The sequence below is a fragment of the Convolutriloba macropyga genome, unplaced genomic scaffold (genome assembly GCF_964194025.1).
Source record: "Convolutriloba macropyga unplaced genomic scaffold, txConMacr16.3 SCAFFOLD_1987, whole genome shotgun sequence".
Classification (NCBI taxonomy): Eukaryota; Metazoa; Xenacoelomorpha; order Acoela; family Convolutidae; genus Convolutriloba; species Convolutriloba macropyga.
The window spans coordinates 14707-38171 of NW_027451624.1; the positions used below are offsets into that span (position 1 = coordinate 14707).

Genomic DNA, 23465 nt, shown 5'->3' on the forward strand with positions numbered 1-23465 from the left:
GAAAACCACTGACTGCAATTTCCATAAGAAGCACCCCCTTTTGGTCCGCGAAATGCGAAAGTACACACGCAGAATGTATTAACAAAGGAAAAGTTAAATCTGGTTTTTAAAAAACTAGTAAATTTAGTATCGGTACCGGTAGACGCTCGCCATGCATAGTCTGATCATCAAACTCAATAGCATTAATAAAACGTAATTCCGTAACCATTTTTTGCTGTTTTTTTATGTCTTTTTCTTGTTGTATAAAAATCATGCTTTCGAAATTCTGTAGTTAACGACTAAGTTTTTGTTCACGTTATTTCTTCTAGTCCCGCCAACCTCTCGATAAAACGCGTTTCTATTGTTGTTTGGTCGGAAATTTGAACCAAAATTTTGTCTGGTTGTCGTAAGTTGAGTTTGCCCAGTAGCTGAAAATACATGTCCATTTCGACGATTTGACCCAAAATCCCGATTTCGAAACTTTTCAACGAACAGTACAGCCATGCTTTTGATTTCACTTCGGAATCTTCGCGACAAGATTAGATAGATATTCGGATTAATAGCGCAATTAACAATTAAAATAGGGTATGCAAGAATTGATAAAGTTTGAACAAATTGGCTATCAACTGGATAAATACACGTAAATGTTAACTCGGCTACTAGTTTCCACAAACCGAATATAACATAAAGCAATTCGCAAATATAAAAAGATGCAACAGATAAAGCTAAAATGTAGAAAATGCGATTTCGAGTTGCAAGTGCGCCCGAAGTGTTCAAAGCATTCGTATTTCGTCGCAAGCCTTCAATTTGCTGTACAGTTATTTGATTTGAAGAGCTTGTCGTTTTTGTAGCATTTTTATTCTGAGTTGAATTGTGAACAGTTTTGGTCGGTTTTTCAACCCTATATTTCAACGCATCGGCTTGTAAGAACTTGTGAACTTTATAGAAGACAAACCCTAAAATGACGCCCGGAATTGCGAAACCAGTGATTATATGGAAAAGTTTAGTAAGCTCTGTAACGACGCCAAAAAAGTATATTTCGTACATGCAAATTCCATCCTCGAATTCAGATCCAATTATAGTCAGAGTAATTAAGCCAATTATGTACGAGTAAACTAATATGACGAGCAGTTTCATTTTCCAGTTTTTCAGAGGTTCGTTCAGCAACATTGCATGATAGTATCGTTCGAAAGAGCTGGGAATTAAAATGGGAAAAGTTTCCACTCTTAGACAATTTTGAGTATAAAAAAAATTGTTTGATGGTTGTTGAGTTCAGAAATACAGTCCTTATGAAACTAAAAATGAGACTAATGGCACATATCAATTAAGAGGGAACCCTAGTCAAACTGTTGAAATAAGAGCGATAACTTATCATAAATTACACTTGTTATTATTAAATCTTGGTTATCAATTATCTATCTCTATTTCTAAGATTTTCAATTGTTTACCATTTTAATGAAAAATAGTTGTAATTTACACTTCGTTTTCAAAAAAAGTACGTTAAGAAAATTGAATTGATTTAAATTAAAAGGTGGACGTCTCTGTGTCGAAAAACTTCGAAAAACTAGTCGAAAAACTTTAAATTGAACCGACTAGACTTTTCCGACCAAAAAATGAAAACAATATTTTAAATTGTTTATTTGCACAATATTAATTTCTAATAAGAACCTTGCTGAATGTAAACGACCGAAACAATTTCTGAAAAAGTTATCATCAATCTGAAAAAAGAGCAAATCTTGAGCGTAGGAATAGACAATCTGATCATTAATGGTTTTTCAGTACTGTGTGACAAACGCCTACTTTGAGCGCAAAAAATGCAATCAAAGCAAATTTAAACTGCATAAAATTCTTATCACAGGTGATTTCAAATGCAAGAAAGTCAGATGAGCCCGGAATGTGGTCCCAAAGCATTTCAGGGCTGAATCATTGTATTTCAATTGTTTCCAGTACTTATCCATTTTACATCAACTACAAAGATCGATTTCCAAATGCCAAGCGTATGTGCAGACAAACAACAATTTGCGCAGCATGGTTTATTTCTGGACCGTTCTCTGTGAATCATGATTTATAACCTGACCTTTGTCTGTTAAGAATGATTTATAAACGTACCTTTGCACCTAAAGCATCATATATAAACGTACCTATTCATCAGAAGCACCATTTACAAACTTAGCTTTGCATCTAAAGCACCATTTATAAACGTACCTTTGCCTCAGAAGCACCATTTACAAACGTACCTTTGTTTGATTAATGTCATACTGTAAATACAATGGTAATACTGTTCTTTTCATAATGTACAGAATATCGAAATTAGAAAATAAATTTTTGAACTGAGCTGAAATGAAAATTTTGGTGGCATGAGATGTCATCAATTACGTGTCATCAAATATGCCATTTAGTCAATACGCCTTTCTTTCTTTCTTTCTTTCTTTCTTTCTTTCTTTCTTTCTTTCTTTCTTTCTTTCTTTCTTACTTTCTTTTTATGCCATTTAGTCCTTTGAAATACGGCCAACTTAACCACAAGAGCAATTGTGTATATGAACAAGAGAGGGAAGGAAAGATAGCATAGCGAGATGGCGGGCATATGTGATAGTTGAAGGAAATATCGAAGTGCATTACTTATAGTTATTGTTAAATGAAATAGTTGTCAAGTTGAGCATCGTGGTTATGTTGAGAGTTCAAATTCATTAAAGTTCCAGTATTTTATTAATCTGATTTTTTTGTTTAGCATAAGTTAATTGCTGTTTCTTCAGAGATCTTGCTACTCCATATTTTTGAAGCGAAGGAGGAATATCAACGTAATTTTTAACAAAACGCGAAAACCCAAGCCGACCGAACTTGGAAAACTTTAATGTTGACGACATGTCTGCTGAAGATGTAGACGCTCGAATCTAAAATATCAGCTCATTTAGTTTGCAACCGTATAAATCATGCTTTGCAGGCAAAGATGCGCTTATAAATCATGCTTCACAACCAAAGCTCAGGTTATAAATCATGCTTCACAGCCAAAGGTCTGGTTATAATTTGTCCTTCACAGCCAAACATCAGGTTATAAGTCATGCTTAACAGCCAAGGGTCAGGTTATAAATCATGCTTCACAACCAAAGGTCAGGTTGTAAATCAAGCTTCACAACCAAAGGTCAGGTTATAAATCATGATTCACAGCCAAAGGTCAGGTTATAAATCATGCTTCACAACCAAAGGTCTGGTTATAAATCATGCTTCACAACCAAAGATCAGGTTATAAATCATGCTTAACAACCAATGGTCTGGTTATAAATCGTCCTTCACAGCCAAACATCAGGTTATAAATCATGCTTAACAGCCAAGGGTCAGGTTATAAATCATGCTTCACAACCAAAGGTCAGATTATAAATCATGCTTCACAACCAAAGGTCAGGTTATAAATCATGATTCACAGCCAAAGGTCAGGTTATAAATCATGCTTCACAACCAAAGGTCAGGTTATAAATCATGCTCCACAACCAAAGATCAGGTTATAAATCATGCTTCACAGCCAAAGGTCTGGCTAAAAATCAAACTGAAATCTGCAAAAGCAGAAACATGTTCTGAATAGTGTCATGATCATCACAAATAGTGTCATGATCAGAAAAGTTGGAGGTGAAAGAAACTTCATGAAAATATGATGATTCAGTGCTGATTTGCAATGGAAGGTAAGTCCGGGCGGTTAAAAGCGCGCAAAAGAGTGACCAGAAGCTCTTGCGAGCTTACGATAAACAAGTATGGTTTGTGCAATGTATGTCATTTTTAGAGGTATGATGATTTAATGAGACTGCAAGAAGGCAGAGACAGAGAACAAAATTGTGAATTGTGATGTCATTGCGCAGTTTGTGTCTTATGGATATTTTATGAAAAAATTTTAAATCAAGCCGTTTGGGGCTAACATTGCTAACCATAAACAAAATGGCGGCTCACTCAATTTTTGAAATTGATTTGATTTTGTCTGAGAAAAGTTTCTGAAGGCCGACGTCTGGGCAGCAATCAGAATATGATTTGTATCAGGATTGCACTAAACGTAGCTACTCTAGTCTCAGCAAGATTTAATGAGAAAGAACAGTCTGGAAAAATCTGTTCAGGGTCATTTGCGATGTCAGTCCGTAAAAACAGAAAATGGGAATATATATATATATATATATATATATATATATGTATATATATATATATATATATATATATATATATATATATATATATATATATATACCTTTTAATACTCCACAGGCACGAATACGATCTATGAATCTTAAAGAGTTAACATTCAAAATTTATTATTAAGAATGGTAAACTTGCCAATCTGATTCGATCAAACTCCGATTAATCCAATTCTAAAAATCAGTGGGCTCTAATTTTACTGATTGACCGGTCAATGCTTCTGCTTTCGTTTTTTCGATCATATTGCGAGCCTGTGAATCAGTTTCTCTTTATATTTTTTTCAGCTTCTAGATCAAACCAAATTAGTGTCAATTGCGCTGCCAGACCGGATGTGAACTATTGGTGAGGTTAGAGGGGCTCGCAGAATACGCTGTTTTGAATATCAATTTAGTGTTGTTTGATTATGGGTGGCAAATATACGTAGTAAATCAGCTTATATAAATAGTGTAAATTACCCGCCAAAGCTTGACCTGGATGTGTGAAGTTAGCTCGAAGTTAGCGCATGTGCTTTCTCAATTTTAACTTTCGGAGTCATGCTGAAACATCTCCTCGAGCTAGGTTTTCACCAAGAAGATATGTACAAAAATGTGAGTGTTTTCTTATTCCAAGCGATTTTGTCAGAATATCTGCAGGCAAGTTTTCTGTAGTCAAATATGACAGTTCAAGTTTCTGGTTTTCTACTAGTTCTCTCACAAAGTGCAGTTTTATGGGAAAATGTTTAGTTTTTCCATGATGCATAGAATGTTTACTTAATGCAATACAGGCTTGATTGTCGGCAAAAATTTTCAGAGGTAGTTTATAAAAAATTCCTAAGTTATCTAGGATTCCACTTAGGTGGATGGCTTTTTTACTCGCCTCAACAACACAGTTAAATTCTGCTTCAGCAGTTGATGTTGCTACAGTCTTTTGGGCTTTACAACACCAACTTATTGCTCCAGACGACTCATTAACTTAAAACAAAAACCTGAAGTATTCCTCCTGTTATCTATGTTCCCTGCCTAATCGGCATCAGAAAAATTTAACAAATCCAGAATCTGAGTCTTACGGAAAGTTAAAGTCCGATTGATTGTTCCTCTTAAGTATCTAAGAACACGCTTGGCTGCTTTCCAATGAACTTCTCCGGGATTTTCAACAAACGAACTTAGAGCATTAGCTGCAAAACAAGTATCGAGTCTGCTCGGCAAAGCTAAATAGTTAAGACAACCTATCAAACTTCGGAAATTGGTTTTGCTCATTCTAAGTTGCTCCTCACTCCCCTCCTGAAGACAATCATTTTTTGAAAGTTTACTAATTTCTTCTAATGGTGTGCCAATTGGCCTACAATTGTTCATTTTGAATTTCTCTAAAATTTTTGCTATGTATTTCTTTTAGCTAATTTTTATTTCCGATAAAGTCCTCTCAATTTTCATTCCTAAAAACCACGTCAAATCTGAATAATCACTAATTTGAAACCTCTTGGAAACCTCAGCGTAAAACAAATCAAAAAAATTTTCAGAAATGCTACAAACTATTAAGTCATCTACCCACAAGCAAAGGAAACCAATTATTTTTTCATCCTGCTTTTTTGTAAACCAACATTCGTCATAAAATGAGTTAACAAATATTAGTGTAATCAAGAAAACCTTCAAAGTCAAAAACCAGTTTCTCCCAGATTGTTTCAAACCATACAAGCTCTTTTTTAATTTACAAACAAATGTTTTTCCATTTTCATCCAACAGTTCAAAACCTTCAGCTTGTTTGATGACTACATCTTCTTCAATCGGATCATGTAGATAAGCAGTTTTTTTGTCCATTTGTTTTAATTGATAATCGTTAGAAATAGCCAGAGACATCAAAGTTCAAATAGTTGAAAGTCTAGCTGTAGGTGAGTATGTTTCATAAAAATCGTTTCCGAAAACTTGGCTGAAACCTTCTGCAACAAAACGAGCTTTATAGCGACATATATCACCATCAGGACCGCATTTCAAAGCAAAATTCCATCTGTTTCCTACTGGTTTTTTATCACTTTCCAATTAGGACCAAACATTGTTTTCAATCGAAGAGTCTAACTCATTTTTCATTGCTTCAAACTGATTTGGAATTTGCAAAGCCCCGTCAACATTTTGTGGTCGCAAAGGATCGATAGTCAGTTGACTCAAAATAGAAACTTCATTTGAATCGTTATCAATGTCTTAGACTAACTTTTGTGTTTTCTTCTGTTTAAATTAAAATTTCTTTTCATTAAATCTTACGTTTCATGACTTTCGGACTTTCAGTTCTCCTTTTCCGTCTTCAAACACAATCAAAAAACATTTACTATTATCGGAATTCCCAAGAAAAATTCTCTTTTTTGAGGTTTGATCTAATTTTTTGCGAAATGGTTTTTCAATAAGCATAAATGCCACACAACCAAAAAGATTGACGAAATATAATTTAGGTTTTTCATTGTACATCATTTCAAATGGTGTTTTCTCAAGAGCTGAGAAAAAACATGTTTTTGATGTAAAAAGCCATGTTCAAGGCATACGTCCAATATTTTTTGTCCAAGCAAGCGTTGTCTAAGAAACAGCGAGCCATAGCAACAGAAATTCCCAAAATTCTTTCAATTTTTCCATTTTCTTGTGGAGTATATGGAGCGGAGTCTTCAAAACGAATTCCTTGGTTCCTAAAATAGCGCTTAAACTCATTTGAAATGTACTCTCCACCTCTATCAGAAACTAAAGTTCCTGGTTTTCTAACATCAGCACAAAACTGCTTAAACTTATCCAAGACCTCGTCTCTTGTTTTCATGAAGTAAACTTTTGAGGAACGACTGAAGCTATCTACAAATCCAATGGCATAACAGTGGCCATCAACAGCATCAGGAAAAATTTTTCCTAAGACATCTGTAAGCACAATGTCCAAAATTTATTTCGCTCTTGTCATGCAATCTTTGGGAACAGACTGTTTTTTCGACTTATTTTACTCACAAAGTTCACAATACTCAATTTTTGGAATCATTTATTTTCATACCCTCAACAACTTCTGGCAGACGTTTCAAATCAGATAAATTGTTATGTCCAATCTTTGCATGCCACATTTGTAATCTGTCAACATTAAAGCAATTTTCATTAGAACAGGGAAAAATTTTACACACAAACAATCCTTTTTCAACTTCAAAAGGAAACAAGACTTTATAAAAAACAAGTTTAAGTTTTTCACCGAAAGAAACATCAACACCCGCTTCTCTAAGTTTTGAAACAGAAACTAAGTTTTTTGAGTTTTCACGTACAAATAATGCATCTTTTAAAACAACTTTTTCAATTCTTCATTGCTATTCTTAGCGAAAAACTCAACAGCCACTTTTCCTAACATTGCGGAGTGCGTTTTGTTGGCATTGTGAATTATGCCTGAAAAATTTTCATCCAGGTTAGCAATATTACTTTTATCTTTGATCATGTAGTTTGTTGCGCCAGAGTCAATGATAAAATCTTGATGTTCATTACAATTCTCACTCGAGAAAACGCTAAAACTTTTCTCTTCTTCTTCTTCCGAAATTAAACTTTGACTTTCTTTCGAAATATTTTGTCGTTCATATTTCATTGCATGGGATTCAAATTTTTTGTGAGTGAAACTTTTTTTGGCAATATGTCCAAATTTTGCACTTAAAACAAAATTTTCTTGATATAGGTTTTTCTTTGATAGGTTGCGATTGTTGTGCAGGACAAAATTTTGCAATATGCCCCCTCTTGTGACAATTAAAACAAGTTCAATCATTGGTAAGGAAAACGGATTTTGATTTCGGTGTATTTTTGTCGTTGCGTTTCTCACTTTCAAAATTTATCAATTCACGTTTTATTTCATCCAAGGTTTTATCTCGACCATATTTTACCAGAGTACAAGAACTTTCAAAATCACGAGGAAGTCCCTTCAAAAGTATCGAGTCAAACATTTTTCACTTATGGACTCATTGACTTCGGAAAGGTTTAACTGCATGCCCTCGGCTCTAGTAATATAGTCTACTATGCTTTCGTTATTGCTTTTTCTCAAATTTATTAAATCATATATTAATTTTTGTAAACGCGGCCTCTCAAAAATTTTAAACCTCTTACACAACACGCTCCAAGCTTCAGATCCTTTTCCCCTATATAGTCGCAAAAAAACTGACTTCGTGTCGAGGCACTGAACAAGTTCATACCAAATCGCAATCCTTTTTTCCTCAAAAATCTCTTTTCTCTTTCTATTGGCCGCATCAATTTGCTCCTGTGAAGGTCGTCCCCTCAGCGTAGGTATAAACTCCCTATATACTACAGTGCCGTCAAGAAATTTATTCAACTTCAAAACATACATTCGTGCCTCAAACTGTTCAGAAAAATAAATAAAGTCTTCTTCTTTACCGCTAAAAAAAGCTTATCAATTGTTTTGCTATTCATGTTTAAAAGGAGAGCTATTGTTGTGTGTTAAGAAAAATTGAAATTAAATTTTGAAGGTAAAATTAAATTTTTAATATTAAATCTATCCTTACACTCTATCGAACAAACATCTCAAACCACTAAATTAAAGAACACCAAAAAGGTCTTTCTTTATTCAGACCTTAACAAGTTTTCTATTTTCCCTTCAACAAAACTAATTTCATCCTAATTTTAAAAGCAACAGTATTTTAGGTTTTGGAAAAACACGAAGTTATAAACGTCTTTTAAAAGAGAAACCATTGACCACCAGACAGTCTTTATTTAAGAAACCTTTGGACCTTTACTTGAAACTTTTTTATAACAACGCAGAGTCTGCAAAAATTCGTCATTATACAACTAAATTTTTTTTAAAGCAGTGCTTTTCAAAAGCTATATGAGAAAATCTGTCTACTTAGTATAAAAGATGACCCATTTTGTTTGAGAATTTAGTATCTTTGACAAAGTTGGAGTAGACATTGACAAATAAAGCCACTGATTCCCCCACTGCGACTATGCACGATGAGGATGGATCCTCCAGATAACTTCTCAAACACTAGCTTAAACTTTTCTCTTAAGCATGGGCCAACTTTCGCAAAATTCTTCAAGCAAGCTTTCTATGCATCATGTTTTACTATGTTGTTACTATTTTCAACCATATTGCAGGTTTTCATATGTTTCGAATGATGTACAAAATTTTACAAGCCCTGCAGGGACTCTGACCAAAATCGCTTTTACAATTTCAATCTGTTTTACAGACCGATTCGCCATTTTTTAAGAAACCGATTCTTTTAGTCGACCTTTTAATTTTTGTTTCAATCGACCTTTTTTTGTTAAATCACAAGCTTTGACGCGCGCTGGAATCTTTAACTCTATAAATACCAAGCATAAAATTAATTCAATAAGTCAACAGTTTCAAAGTTTGACCCTTTTTCTCTCTCACTGTCTTCTCTCATTTTCTCCCTGTATCTCTCTCTCTCTCTCTCTCTCTCTCTCTTTGTCTCTCTCTCTCTCTCACTCTTTCTTTCTGTGTCTTTCTCCCTGTCTTTCTCTCTCCTTTTCTTTCTCTGTCTTTGACAATTTTTTTGACCAAGACACCCTCTCATTCTCTGTCCCTCTTTGTCACTCTCTCTGTCCTTTTTTGTCACTCTGTCAAACAGGCAGGCCACCCTTTCTCTTGTCTTGTCTCACTTGTCAGTTTTCTGGGCCCATAACCTATTGTTGAGGTTAGAGGGGCAAACAGAATACGCAGCTGTATTGAATATCAATTTGGTGTTGTTTGGTTATGGGTGGCAAATATACGTAGTAAATCAGCTTATATAAATAGTGTAAATTACCCGCCAAAGCTTGATCTGGATTTGTGAAATTAGCTCGAAGTTAGCGCATGTGCTTTCTCACTTTTAACTTTCGGAGTTATGCTGAAATGAACAACTCTGACGCTTTTTTTGAAAAATTCAGATTCGTTTTCTCCTAATTTCAGGGCAGATAAAGTTTTCGAGCTTTTTATGGCCTTGTAATTATGATTGGATTGGTGTAACAGCCGCAGCCATTTAAGCATTGGCTTTAAGAATATCCACTTCTATTTTACCAAAAAGGATTTTAATAATTACTTTATTACTTTAATCCAAATTCGGCTCGGATTTTCTTTCTTTTCATAATAGATATGAGCAACATTCTTATTTTTCTTATATGCTATCAGTTATTCAAAAGCGACAAAAAACGAAGAATAAGGCAAATCCGTTTCGAAACGCACTCGCCCAATTGCCAAGATAAAATCTAATGAAAAGATTTTAGATATTAAAAACTCATTGATCAGAGTAAATTAACTCGCCTTATTGTGGTACAAACTTGTACCCAGCAACCGCGGACTGTAATTGTAAATTTGTTCAATGTTTTATTCAATTATAACTTAAAACGCTCATGAACGTGGAAACCTTTACCTGAAAACCATAAGCAATGTCGTGCCTGAAAAATACAAGGTGTAAGCTGACGCCGTAATTTTACATCCGATCATTCCCAAGAAATGGCTGTGCCTCGCGACATAATAGAGCTCTGAAAACCCAATGAAGATCGTACAAAACAAGTCGATAAATGCCAAATTTGTAGCCAGAAAGCAAGATCGTTTCTTAATATGTCCAGTTCTGATTAAGACTATGATTAGTAACGTGTTGGAGATGATAGAGATGGGAATTACTGGCAGCAAAATTGCAACTGTTGTTATTGCCCACAGATCTGATCTATCTGAAACAAAAGAAAAAACGGATCTTTTCCGTTTGTACCCCTCCCCACCCCCCCCCCCCCAAGTAGGTTATGCGCCCCCCTCCAGTTTCAGTGCACGAGCCGTTACATAGTAAATCATTATGTAACAGTGTGGCACGTGCATCTGGGGGTGCAAATAATATGCACCCACTAAGCTTGGGGGGGGGGGGGGTGGCACAAACGGAAAAGATCCGATTTTTGAAGGCCAACAAATCATATAGGATGTACCTATGTACCATTGTCGATAATTGGATGAACAGGCTGCGGTTGAAAATCATTGGGTATGAAAAGAATATGATGATCAACCACTTGATGGTCGGGGTTGACCACGAATCAACCAAAAAAGTTATTGGTCGACTATGGTTCGATCGACTTGGGTAGAGCAAAATTGTAGGTTCAACAATTATTTCGTCTTTATTGAATCCATTATTTAATTTTTCATTGTTGCAAAAAGTCAATAGATCGCGGAAAAAACTATTAAAATCTGATGTTTGAAACGAAAACAAAAGCGATAGCTCGCCGTCTTGCTACGATAAATTTTGTGTCTTCAATTTTACTCTCATTTGCAATTGTATGCCAACTCAATTCAAAAATTGGCCATAAATAATCATTTTCTGCTTAAAAAAAATCGGTTTTTTTTAAATAGTTGGACAGTTTCCAAAGAGGAAAATTTTATTGATATCAAATCTGCAATATCGTTTGCTCATATATTTGACCAAATAGAAGCGAGTGTTAGGAAGAATTGCTCTCAAAAGTCAGGAGAGGGAGTTGAAAGTTTGGGCTTAATAAGGCCAGCCGCACTTGGTATGGTATGGTGGAGGTGGAGGGGAGTGATCAGTAGTGGATAAAACAGGGCTTCCAGCCACCAGCCCAATTTAGCATATTCCCCCTCGGGAATTCGGGGGAATAGACCAAATTGTCCTGCTAACTGGAAGCCCTGTTTTATCCACTTCTATAGGCACAACTAAAAATAAAAATGAGGCAAAAAATAAGTCATAATCCGCAATACCCACATACTACTCACTCTCCACATATACCACATTCACTTTCTACTTAAATAATTCGCCTCCTTATGTGCTTTATGTGATCTATGTGTATTATTTAATTTTTTCTAAAATTTTATAATATTATACCATAATATATCATATTATTCTATATTATATCATATTATATTATATTATATTGAAGTATTTTATATTATATCATATTATATTATAATTTACTTTACATTTATAATAATACTAATGTTAATGCTAATACTAATGCTAAATAATAATTAAAAAAATATGGCAATCTATTCTTCTAATAATTTATCTATATCTATACCCTTAGCTTTTGATTTAGCGAGTATAAGATAAGATTTATAATATTCAGTTTCATTAAACTTATGGGTCTTCGAGCACGCTTCGCCATCTATTTGATTAGACTTATCTATTGAATCAGACTTATGGGTCTTCGACCATGCTTCGCCATCTATTAAATTAGATTTAAAAAATTCATTAACAGGTTTCATTTTTTTAGTAGACTCTAATTCTTTAGTTGAATAAACACCTCCGGGAAAATCTATATCTTTATGAGCTTTTTTTATATGACCCTTTATCCCAGTAAAACTAAATATTGTGAACAATATTCACACCTCACCTTTGTTGAATTACATTCTTTACATTTAGCTTTTTTTATTAAAAGATGTTAATTGTTTTGCAACGCCACATCTATTACAAACTTTATTTGTTAAATCAATTTTATTATTAGTAAAACTAGAAGTATGACTCGAGTTAGAAGTAAAGTTAGCAGTCGGCTTAAGGTTAGAAGTAAAAATAGAGTTAGAAGTAGGGTCAGAGTTAGAGCTGGAATCGGAATTAGAGTTAGAAACAGTATCAGAATTAGAATCAGTGAAAGGGGCTTCGCCCTTGGTCCCCCAACTGCTTCGCAGATTAGAAAAAGAGCTAGGGCTAAAGCTAAAGCTAGAACTAGAACTAGAACTTGAGCATTTTGAAGCAATTCCCCTAGCCTTTGAACGGCCTTTATTCAAACAAATACCTTTCAATATATCATCCCCACATGCACACTTACTAATTTTATCCTTATGTTTCGTTTTATAATGGAAAGATAAATAAATAGGGGATCCACATTAATAATCACACTCTAAACATGCTGCTGTTTCAATCATTAATTATTTTTAATAGTTCAAATTTCAAATTTTAAATTTCAAATTATATTATCTTATGACTATAATCTCTTATATCTAATCAAACTTAAAATTAATATATTTATATTATTATTTATTATAGCTTTTATATCTTTGTACAATTATTTATAACTAGTTATAATTTTAATTAAACTTCTAGTATAATCTTTAGACTGGACACACTCTTTTAGATTTTCCCTACCTAATTTTTTAAGAGTATTATATTTAAATCTTGTATCTAAAATTTGATCAACATTCAATTCAGTTTTATCTCTAAAATTTATAATTTCATCTTTAAATTTTTGATTATTTTTATGTAGATCACTTAAAACAGTTATACCTTTTCTGTTTAAAGTTTTAGTCTCTTCATCAACGAAGCAACTTCCCTGATCAATATACTCTTCTTGTATACCCCCAACACGAACGAAGACTCATGACATTTCTGTTCATGGTCTAAGTCTTCACCATTGTGAAACTTGGACTCCGTCCCATAACCCAAATTCATTAGTGAGCTCGTTCTATTTTTGTCAAAAGGCTTGCATGTGTTGCCACTCGTGCTGCAGTTTTTTACTGTCGGGTCAAGGTTTATAGTATTACATATCCACATGAGTATACCTATACCCATTGATATACTCCCCCCTTACTTAACCACATTAGCAATAAGCTTTTCTTTTGGTTAGAACATCAATCTGATTCTTAATACCTCTTGAATTAAGAAGTTTATTAAAGTATAATATATAGTTAACTTTATTTGTAGTATTTCTGTCTGTAGCACTATTCATTAGTGCTTTAATATAATCTATGATTTTATTTACATCGTTACTCTCTAATTCATCTTTTAAACTAAGAGCTTTCAAGCCTAGGAAACCAACTCTTGAGTCATATACCATAGTTATATTTTTATCAATAATAATAAAGTTTCCTCTTTCTTATTATAATTAATCATACCATAACGAAGTGCATCAGCTGTCCCATCCGTATAATTATAATAACTATTATTTAATTCTTGATTTATACCATGGAAGTCATGTTTGCAATTGTATGTTGTATTAATATTTTGAAAAAGATCAGCTCCATTATAAGTTGTTATATAAATAGTATCACAATTCATTCTAGCCATATTATTTATCTGAGCTGGTTAATGACAAATTACAATCAATTGAATATTTTTATTTCTTCCTTCTGTAAAATAAAAAGCTATATCCATATTAAACTTATCACCCATATCATCAAGAACAAATACACTATTTTTGAATTTGAGTATATTTTTCATTGCGATCAAATTTATATCACCCATATCAAATCCAGCATAGGGCTTGCCAGTCTCAGGATCAATCCAATCCTTTTCATCTTTACATATTATGAATATAGACCTCCAATTGTGTTCAACCATTTGCTTTTGCTTTTGCTTTTGCTCATAATCCTGCTCATTATCTTGTTCCTGCTTCTGTTCCCGTTCCTGCTTCTGCTCCCGTTCCTGATCCTGATCTGTGAAGCAGGTTCCCTGATCTGCGAACCAGCTTTGCTGATCTGCGAAGCAGGTTCCCTGATACAACTTCAAGTATTGTCTAACAAAATAAGTCTTACCTCTACCAGTAGGCACCATTAACAATAGTATGCAATGATGCCTTTTCAAATTCAATCTAACAAAACTTTTAATCATAAACTCTTCAAAGCTTTCTTCAAGTTTGTGTATTTACTTGGCAACTCACTATATATATATATATATATATATATATATATATACATAAAAATTACAATGGTATGAATGCAAGTATAAATATTGTAGGACCCGTCTCCATTTTTTATATATGAAATATAGACTTATAATTAGACTTACATTTAGACTTATAATTAGACTTATAATTAGACTTATAATTAGACTTACAGTTAGGTTTATAATTGGGCTGATAATGACACTTATAATTAGACTTATAATTAGAGTTATAATTAGACATATAATTGTACTTATAATTAGAGTTATAAATAGACTTATAATTAGAGTTACAATTAGACTTATAATTAGACTTATAATTAGATTTATAATTAGGCTGATAATGAGACTTATAATTAGACTTATAGTTAGAGTTATAATTAGACCTATAATTAGACTTATAATTAGAGTTATAATTAGACTTATATTTAGAGTTATAATTAGACTTATAATTAGAGTTATAATTATGCATTATTTATTATAAAGAAATGCTTACACTAACTTTTGAGGAATTCATTAATAAGTTTGGTATTGACAATAAAGCTATGAGTTATATCGAAACAGAAGATTTATAAAGATATAATTCTAACTCCAATTGAGATAGTAATGTGAGATGAGACTCCCGTAATCATCAATGATTCTAACTTTAATGCTATAGTAAATCTAGACCCAACTGATGGCACTCATTGGGTTCTAGTTATAAGAAATAGAGGTGGTAAGGCGTTGAGACTCCACCATTATTCCTAAGAGAATATATTGATCTAGGGTCTGATTAAAGAATACAGGAATATAATGAATCTTATTGTGAGGCATATTGTTTATACATGATCTATCTTTCTGATAATGGTTATAGAATAAAGAGTGCATTGAAAACTCTAGTTAATTAAGTTAAATTTCCAGAGGTATAAAAAAAGTTTTTGGGTTAAAAAGCTAAAGGTAAAGTTGAAGTTAATGACGATGACAATATCAATCAGGGAACTTGCTTCGCAGATAGTAATTTCAATGACAATGTCTATGTTAATGGCAAAGACATTTTCAATGGTAATGTCAATGGCAATGACGATGACAATGTCAATCAGGGAACCTGCTCCGCAGATGTCAATGTCAATCAGGGAACCTGCTTCGCAGATGTCAATGACAATCAGGGGGCCTGCTTGGGGAACCAAGGGCGAAGCCCCTTCGCAGATGTCAATGACAAAATCAATGATGAAACATGGACGAAGTCCCACAAAAATGACAAACTATTACCCTCACTATCAGATGATACCTATAGTAATAGTGATGAGAGAGTTTGATCAGAGAGCCATAAATATACAAATATATTTAATAAAACCAAACAAAGAGATAAACTCTGCTCACAATGTGGATGTGGGGGGGGGGAAGTAATTTTGGTGTAAGGATCTCCCTCCGGTCTTGGTTCCCCATCTAATTTATTAATTGATGTTAATGATATTCTACACTCATGGATAAATAATAAGAATATAATCGTTAATAGCACATTCCCGGAAAACTTCAGATGTATTATATCTGGTCCTAGTGAATGTGGAAAAACGATTTTTTTGAATTATCTACTTTTGAAAAATATAGAATTTGATAGATAAAATATCATTGGTCCTAATGGTAATCAATATGATGATTTAGAGTATAAAGATATTGGTTTTATTAAAGATATAAAAGAATTACCCCAACCGAAAAAACTACCGGAAGATATAAAAAACTCATGATATTTGATGATGTCGGTGGTAAGAAACCAGTTATTAACATCTGCTGTCACAGCCTGTGAAAATCCAAAAAATCTGTTTGTAATTTTGTTCCCTTTAATAGTTGTATGGAAATTTGCCGATTTTTCGAAAAAATTACTTCAATAATTACATAAAGTACATACTTTTTGGCTTCATGAAATGTTTCTTTTTCAAATTGATCTATTTTGCTGGCATATGGATTATTTAATTGTTTCCGTTGGACGCGCAGTAAACTCAAAACTAGATTTGGACTCATCTTGAATTTTTATAATTTATAAATAATCGGATTACATTTGGCAAAGGTCTTTTTTAAAAAACATTTGAAATTTTGATTTTTTATGTTAATTACTGACTAGAATTATTTCAAATCAAGGCTGCATTACTGACAGAGTATATTTAAAACGAAATAAGGGCAAATAAATGTTTATTATGAATTCAGAGAAAAACTATTTTTCAGAGAAATATAATTGTTCCGACCCACTGGGGTGAGGAACAACATACTCAAATGGTTTTTCTACAGTCATTTTCGGCCGATAGATATATTCATAGTCCAGAGTTGATAATGCTATAACTAGAAAGCCCGTACAGCGTAAATTTCTGAATAAAAAGATTTATTTGTTTTCTTTTTTTACAATGAGTTATTGAGGTTTAAACTTTGTGAATAGTAGACAAAATTCCGTTGTTTTCATTCTCCTTTTCCTTATTTTTGTCAAAATTTTCGTCAATTGTTGCTAAAAATTTCAAAAACTTTCAATAGCAATGTTATTTATCTCAATTTTCGGGACAGGGGAGACTTGAGACTTTCCGATTGGTTTTATCTCTGTCTCTTTGTTTATGTTTTTGTAGTTTTTTTGAATTTAGGTTTCTTTTTAATCAAAAATGGCGCCAAATAAGCTTCTACGTCTCACTTTCTATAAATATGCCAGAAGTATAGACCTACATCTGCAGCCACAATCTTTGAAAATGCGAAGAATTTGGTGGTACTTTTGTTCTTTTTAGGAGTCGTCTGGAATAGAAATTTTCCCAAACATTCAAAATATTATTTCAATAATTATACAAAATGCAAAATTTCCTTTTTGGATTATTGAAACGTTTCTTTTTATAATTGATCTATTTTGCAGACAAATGAAATATTTAATTCTTTCGTTGGAGGCGCAGCAAAACCCAGGGCTACGCTTGGACTCATCATGGATTCTTTTATTCAATAACTATTCGGATTACATTTGGGCACGGTCTTTTTCAAAAATTTTTTTCTGCGGTTTTGATTTTTTTATGCTAACTACTGGCCAGAATTGTCTCAAATTTAGACCACAGTAATTACAGAGCATTTTCGCAATAAAAATAAAGCCAAATAAATGTATATAAGGTCTTCAGAGAAAAGCAAAATTTTGTTTGACATTGTGCCTTCGTAATTTTTAATTGTTTTTTTTGTTTTGCCTACGTTTTTCATTCTTTTTGCGGCCTCCTTACTTTGTCTTATTAATCAGAGATTCAATTGGGCCCTTTTTGAGCTGTAGATTAACCTTTACAAAGCTCTCAGTCGTTATTTATTTCTGTTTGATGTTTAATTTAATTATATTTGCTGTTATGAAACTGAAAATATAATTTTTTGAAGAAATTGTCAGTAAAAAATTCAGGTATTTCAAATTCTCTTGATCATATTTCTGTCCTAACGTAGTTTAGTTTCAGTAGTTTCATATAGGACAAAACTTTTAACATTTGAAAAACATTGTACTCTCTATGGTGCTTTTATATTTAAATAGTAGCTTCGTTGGAAATATTTGTGATTTCTTGTATTTTTTCCTATATTTTAGGTTTTTGTTCTGTTTTCAAAACAAAAAAAATTAACAATCAATTTGCATCAAAATTCACAAATAGCAATTTTTTATGAAGTCAGTGAGTAGGTTATTATGTTAGGGGCACCAAAAACCCTTATCTAAAAAACTTTATGGTATTTTATTGTTTTTGCCTCTATTTGTCGTCTCTATTTGTTTTTTGTGCAAATGAACTTGACAGACAGAAACTTAATTGCATCTCTGTTTCTTTGGGTGATTATATTTAGTGATTAAAACTTGTTTCTAACGATTTCAATGACTCTCACAAATTTTTTTCAAGTGAAATAGTTTTTGTACTTCCCAATTTTTGTTCTCACTGTCCTCAAAAACTCACTTAGTCCCATCTGTTACAGAACTCAAATATTTTTGTTGCTGCAAACAATTTGCTTGCTGTTGATTATGTTTTGACTAATGTCTTAACAGCTTAAAATTGTGTCCTGTGTGCTTTTTGTGAGTTTTCAATACTTTCCATTGTTTTTGGTTCTTTTGCTGTCTTTGTCACGAAGAACCTTTACAAAGAAGACGCATTAAAAATTGAAAGAGAACCAAGTAGAAACATCAAACCCCTGTTTGTCAATTTAAACTTGTTAATGGTTTCCAATGTCTTGTAGTTTTAACGGCTTCAACACTGTGGCTTCGTTAAAATGTTTAAGAAATTTTAAGTTCTGCCCTTATTTGTTGTTTTTCTTGGAGTCTCATGATTCGATCTCACTAAAGCAAAAACCAAACTGGTCTCATTATTGTTGACAAGTTAACCCGTTTTTGCTCTAAAATAAAAAATCATGGTTCGTTTGAAATTATGAAGAAACAAAAAAAAATTGAATTTTTGAAATTTGTCATTTTGTATTGTTTCTGTCATATTTTATTAGATAGTTTCTTGTATTAAGAGGGTGTTTCTTCTTTCCTTCTAGTGACCAAAATCCCATCTTAACTTTGGTTTTATAATCGTCGAATGGTTTTTTGGCTTTGACACTACGCATTTTCATATAAACTGTCTGCTTTTTTTATATTTCCCCATTGTTGTGTTTTTTCCTTGCCACATTATTCACACTAATGGATTGGCCCAATTGGCGTTGAAAAAATGCGCAATTGAATATATTTAAGGTTCTTCACGAATAGCTTATGGTATTAACGATTGCAACCCTACTTTCTTGTTAAATTGAATTTATTTTTTCTGGTTTTTTTGCCGTCCTTTTTGTAGTCGTCTGACATATTATGGATAATGACAGGTCTCATGTGCTTCCTGTGAGGTATGAAGTGACGTTTTTAATGAGCCCCGATGATATAGTCTGGTTTGAATCAATTTGTATTTTGTTGTTTCCAAGATTAACTGCGTCTTTTTGAACTTTGCATTTTTTGCTCGTCGTTGTCGACCTGTTACCGGGTCTCATATCTTTTTTAATGAAGTACTGGTTAGCATGTTTGGTTGAAATTTTTTCTTATTCCAATTTCATTGTTATAGACATCGAGCCTTGGTTCCAACTGATAATTGCAATTGTTTTTTTTATGTATATATCGTGCAGCACTCTCAATAATGGCGATTCTAATCGGCCCCCTCTCCTAGCATTAATATTTTCATTTAGTTGTTTGTTGAACGATGTGTGAATTTTTTGGAAGTTTTCTATCTCTTCTTCATCTGGTAGACTATCAAATCGAAACGTGGATAAGCTGTGTTGGAATATTATCTGCGGAGGCACATTACCGAGCTTCCTTGTTTGTATTATAGGAGAAAATTTTTTTTTGAATTGTAAATAAACTGACAGAGAAATGAATCACGTATAAGATTGAGTAATTTTCAATTCTGAAAATTTAAAAAAACATCAAATTTTTAATTTTTTTCCTTTATCAATGAACATAATTTGAGTGTTCGTTTTTTTTCATTCAATAACCCTGCATTTGTTGAAACTGTTGCTCTTTCGAACTGTTAATCAAGATGTTGACATATACTAGACAAACGAATTGGTATTAGGATCCAGCAAAATTGAATAAGTACGCAATAATTTAAAAAAAATCGTTGTTATCTGTGTTATTCAAAACAAGTATTATTATTATTGGAAACTGCTGTCTTATTTAAACCAAAATCTGTTTAACTAGAGAACGTCAGTTTCCAACTTAGATATAAAAACCAACAAATAATTAATTGGTTGCTTTCATAACAATTCGATTTTTTTCTTTTTTTCTATTTTTTCTTTTTTTCTATTTTTTTCAAACTTTTTTTTCGATTTTTCTGATTATTTTTTCCATACTGGCAAAAATTATCTGAAAAAACTGAACTCGCATATATACAAGCAATGTTGAAATAATTAATTTGAGTAGAAGCAAAACAGAACTCACCCATTTTCTCGATTGTAGCTGTCCAGTTAAAACCACAGTGCTCGAAATACTCTTCATTCATTTTTGCCCAAATTAGAAAGTGGGTAAATTCAAATCAGTCCGAACTAATTCCACTCAAAGCTTCCTCTCAAATTTTAATTAATCCCAGTCTAATTGAATTCAAATTGGGTGATTAGAGAAACTTCAGATTTTAATGGGAATAAAATTGGGCATTTTTGTTCTATCTTTGGTGATTGCAGTAAATGTCAGCGTGTTGCAACGTTCTGGGAAAGAAAGGAAAACGTGATTTGTTCAGACTATAAAAGGTGAAAGAGATCTAATTTCAAAACCCTATAAATTTCCCTTTTTTTGTTGAAATGTGTTTGATTTACTTTGAAATTTTACAACTCTTTTGATGTCGAAACTAATTAAAAATCCTCGCGAGCTAAGATAACTTGTGAAGAGATCGTGCGCTATTTTCTTTTTGTCTATTTTTACCCAAAACAATTGATCTATAAAAGCGGTTAGAATTGTATGTAATATAGAGCTTTTATGGGACTATATCTTTACTAGGCAAAATTAAGTTCACAATATCAAAAGGAACATACCAGGGTTGCCCTCAAAATTTAAAAAGCTATAAAATTACAACTTTCCTATAAAAGCTTCATGAAGTAAAACTTTCGAAAACTCAATGTTTTTTTTAATAATCGTAAAAAAACACTAACAGAGAATTTTAAAAAGAAGTATGTTTAATTCGGTCGACAGGGGTACCCAGAAAGGTGTCTGCTTTTTAATAATAATAATAATTCTAATAATAATAATAATTCTATTCACCCCTATTATGACACAGATATTATGACACAGAAATTATGACACAGAAATTAAACAAAACCGATAGTAGGATGGAAAAGATTTCCCAAAAATATATTGAAATATGAATAGTGAGATTTGTAATATGAACTAAATTCAGGACTATTATAACCGTTTTGCGTAATGGCTGTTCTGATCTGAGCAAGAGTTCGCGTAACAATTCAAACAAATCTGTTGAAGCCAAACATGGCTGATATTTTGGACGAAACCTTAAATATGTTCAACATATTTACCCAAAACTAGAGCACAGATTTGAGCAAATACTTGGAGCAAATTCCTGAAACAGCTATCGTCTGAATAAAAGGGCTTGATGTATATCTGCAATAGCAATACGGAGACAGAATAAAAAAACATAGACGGAAGAATTGTGAAAACGACTCGAAGACTCTGCTAAAAATACTGCTCGTCAAATAATTCGTCCATACTTAAACCACTCATGAGAGTTAATATAATATTTGAAGTCATTTCATGAGAAAGAAGCTGTTAAAAACAACCTTGATTAATATTTTAGAAAAAAAGAACATGATAAAAATGACAGCTGGTTCAATCTCTCTCCAAGGTAGAGATTTTATGAGTTTATTGAATTTTTTACTAAATAAAATTGAATTTGAGCTCAAAAGTGCAAAAGTAATTTTGTTGAGCTAGTTAGGTTAAGCATGATCTCAATCTAATGACAAAAACGACATAGAAGCTCTTGCTAGAGAGAGTGGGGGATGACTTTCTACGCGCTGATGACCTTAGCGAGAGGAAGAAGGGTCTAAAAAGTTTTGATATTTTAATAGTGCTGTCTGGACAAAATTAAAACGAAAAGAGTACGGTTAGAGGACGAAAAAAAGATGGCACAATAACTTTCTGAAAACAAACTGCAGTCATTTGAATCACAAATTCAAAGGAATCTGCTAAAACCAATCACATTGCCTGAGTTTTTTCAAGAAAAGTAATCAGAAAGATTATTAAAAAAATCAAACAGATAAAGAAAAAACAAGAACCAGAAATCTCAATGAGAAACTAAAGCTCAAAACATCAAATCTAACACATTTAGATGTTGCGATCAGGGCACAACAGATGATAGATTATCCAAAAACACCAAGACAATCGTATAAATATTAACAAAACACCAAAAAAAACCAAGGATTGCAAAAAATCTGCAAACCACAGAGTCCAAATAATTACACTAGAGTACACAACTCATATATGTTAAACAGGCAAAAATTGTCAAAAATTGAACATACCCCACATTGCCGAAAAAAGCCGCCATTGATTCTCATAAAGCCAAATGTTTATCAACCTGTTTCACCACCGCTTAAACAATTTAAAATCTAGAATAGCGCAAACCATTCAAAGAGTCGTTTCTGCGAAAACAATTATTACAACGAGCTGGTACATAATATAAACTTGAAGTAAAATAATAAAAAAATATCTATAAGGGGACCAAACTAAGCACGTAGAAAAAGCAATCATTTCTTAGTGTAATACAAATCAATCTATAGATGAAAAACTATATTTCATGCACTAGAGATCCATGAAACGCTCGAACAGCAATAACCAAGGCACAATAGGCTGAAAAATTAAGGTAAGTCTGCAGAAAACTTACAAACTGTAAAAACGGCAAAAAAGTTGGCGAATTTGTTTTTTTGTCATTTTACTCATATTACAGTGAATTGATAACTCAAATTAATTAAAAATCCGCGGAGAGTTGTGTTCATAAACGCCCTAGGAAATGTGGGTTATCACTGCATTGGGATAATAGGGTATAAATGCCATGCAAGATAATGGGTTATACTTGTATAAGGATAATAGGGAATAGATTGCCCAGCAAAAGGTCTGAGCAGAGATTTAACAGGTAATTACAAAAACAGCCACTACTTAATTTAGTCATTTGGTCTAGTCGAGCGTAGCATAAGAGTTTCATACAAATTGAACTGTTTTGATCTGTGATTTTCTCTGCGTTATTTTTTTCCAGGATCGGGTGGCAATTTTGCTGGC

The 23465-nt window shown here is 32.8% G+C and overlaps 1 protein-coding gene across 4 annotated transcripts; it reads right to left on the reverse strand.

The window, feature by feature from the left end:
* Nucleotides 1-105: 105 nt before the first annotated feature.
* LOC142356851 (uncharacterized) lies at nt 106-21603 on the reverse strand. 4 transcript variants are annotated; one of them, XM_075408626.1, is made up of 4 exons: nt 21502-21603; nt 20631-20893; nt 10499-10799; nt 106-1174 (listed from the first exon to the last, which is right to left on the reverse strand). In XM_075408626.1, exons 2-4 carry the CDS (start codon nt 20689-20691, stop codon nt 250-252), a joined length of 1287 nt encoding a protein of 428 aa, XP_075264741.1. In that variant the 5' UTR covers nt 20692-20893; nt 21502-21603; the 3' UTR covers nt 106-249. The 4 variants fall into 4 exon arrangements, with proteins under 4 accessions (XP_075264741.1, XP_075264742.1, XP_075264740.1 ...); XM_075408627.1 differs by having other exon boundaries at nt 20631-20779; nt 21444-21594; XM_075408625.1 differs by having other exon boundaries at nt 21444-21594.
* Nucleotides 21604-23465: the final 1862 nt, after the last annotated feature.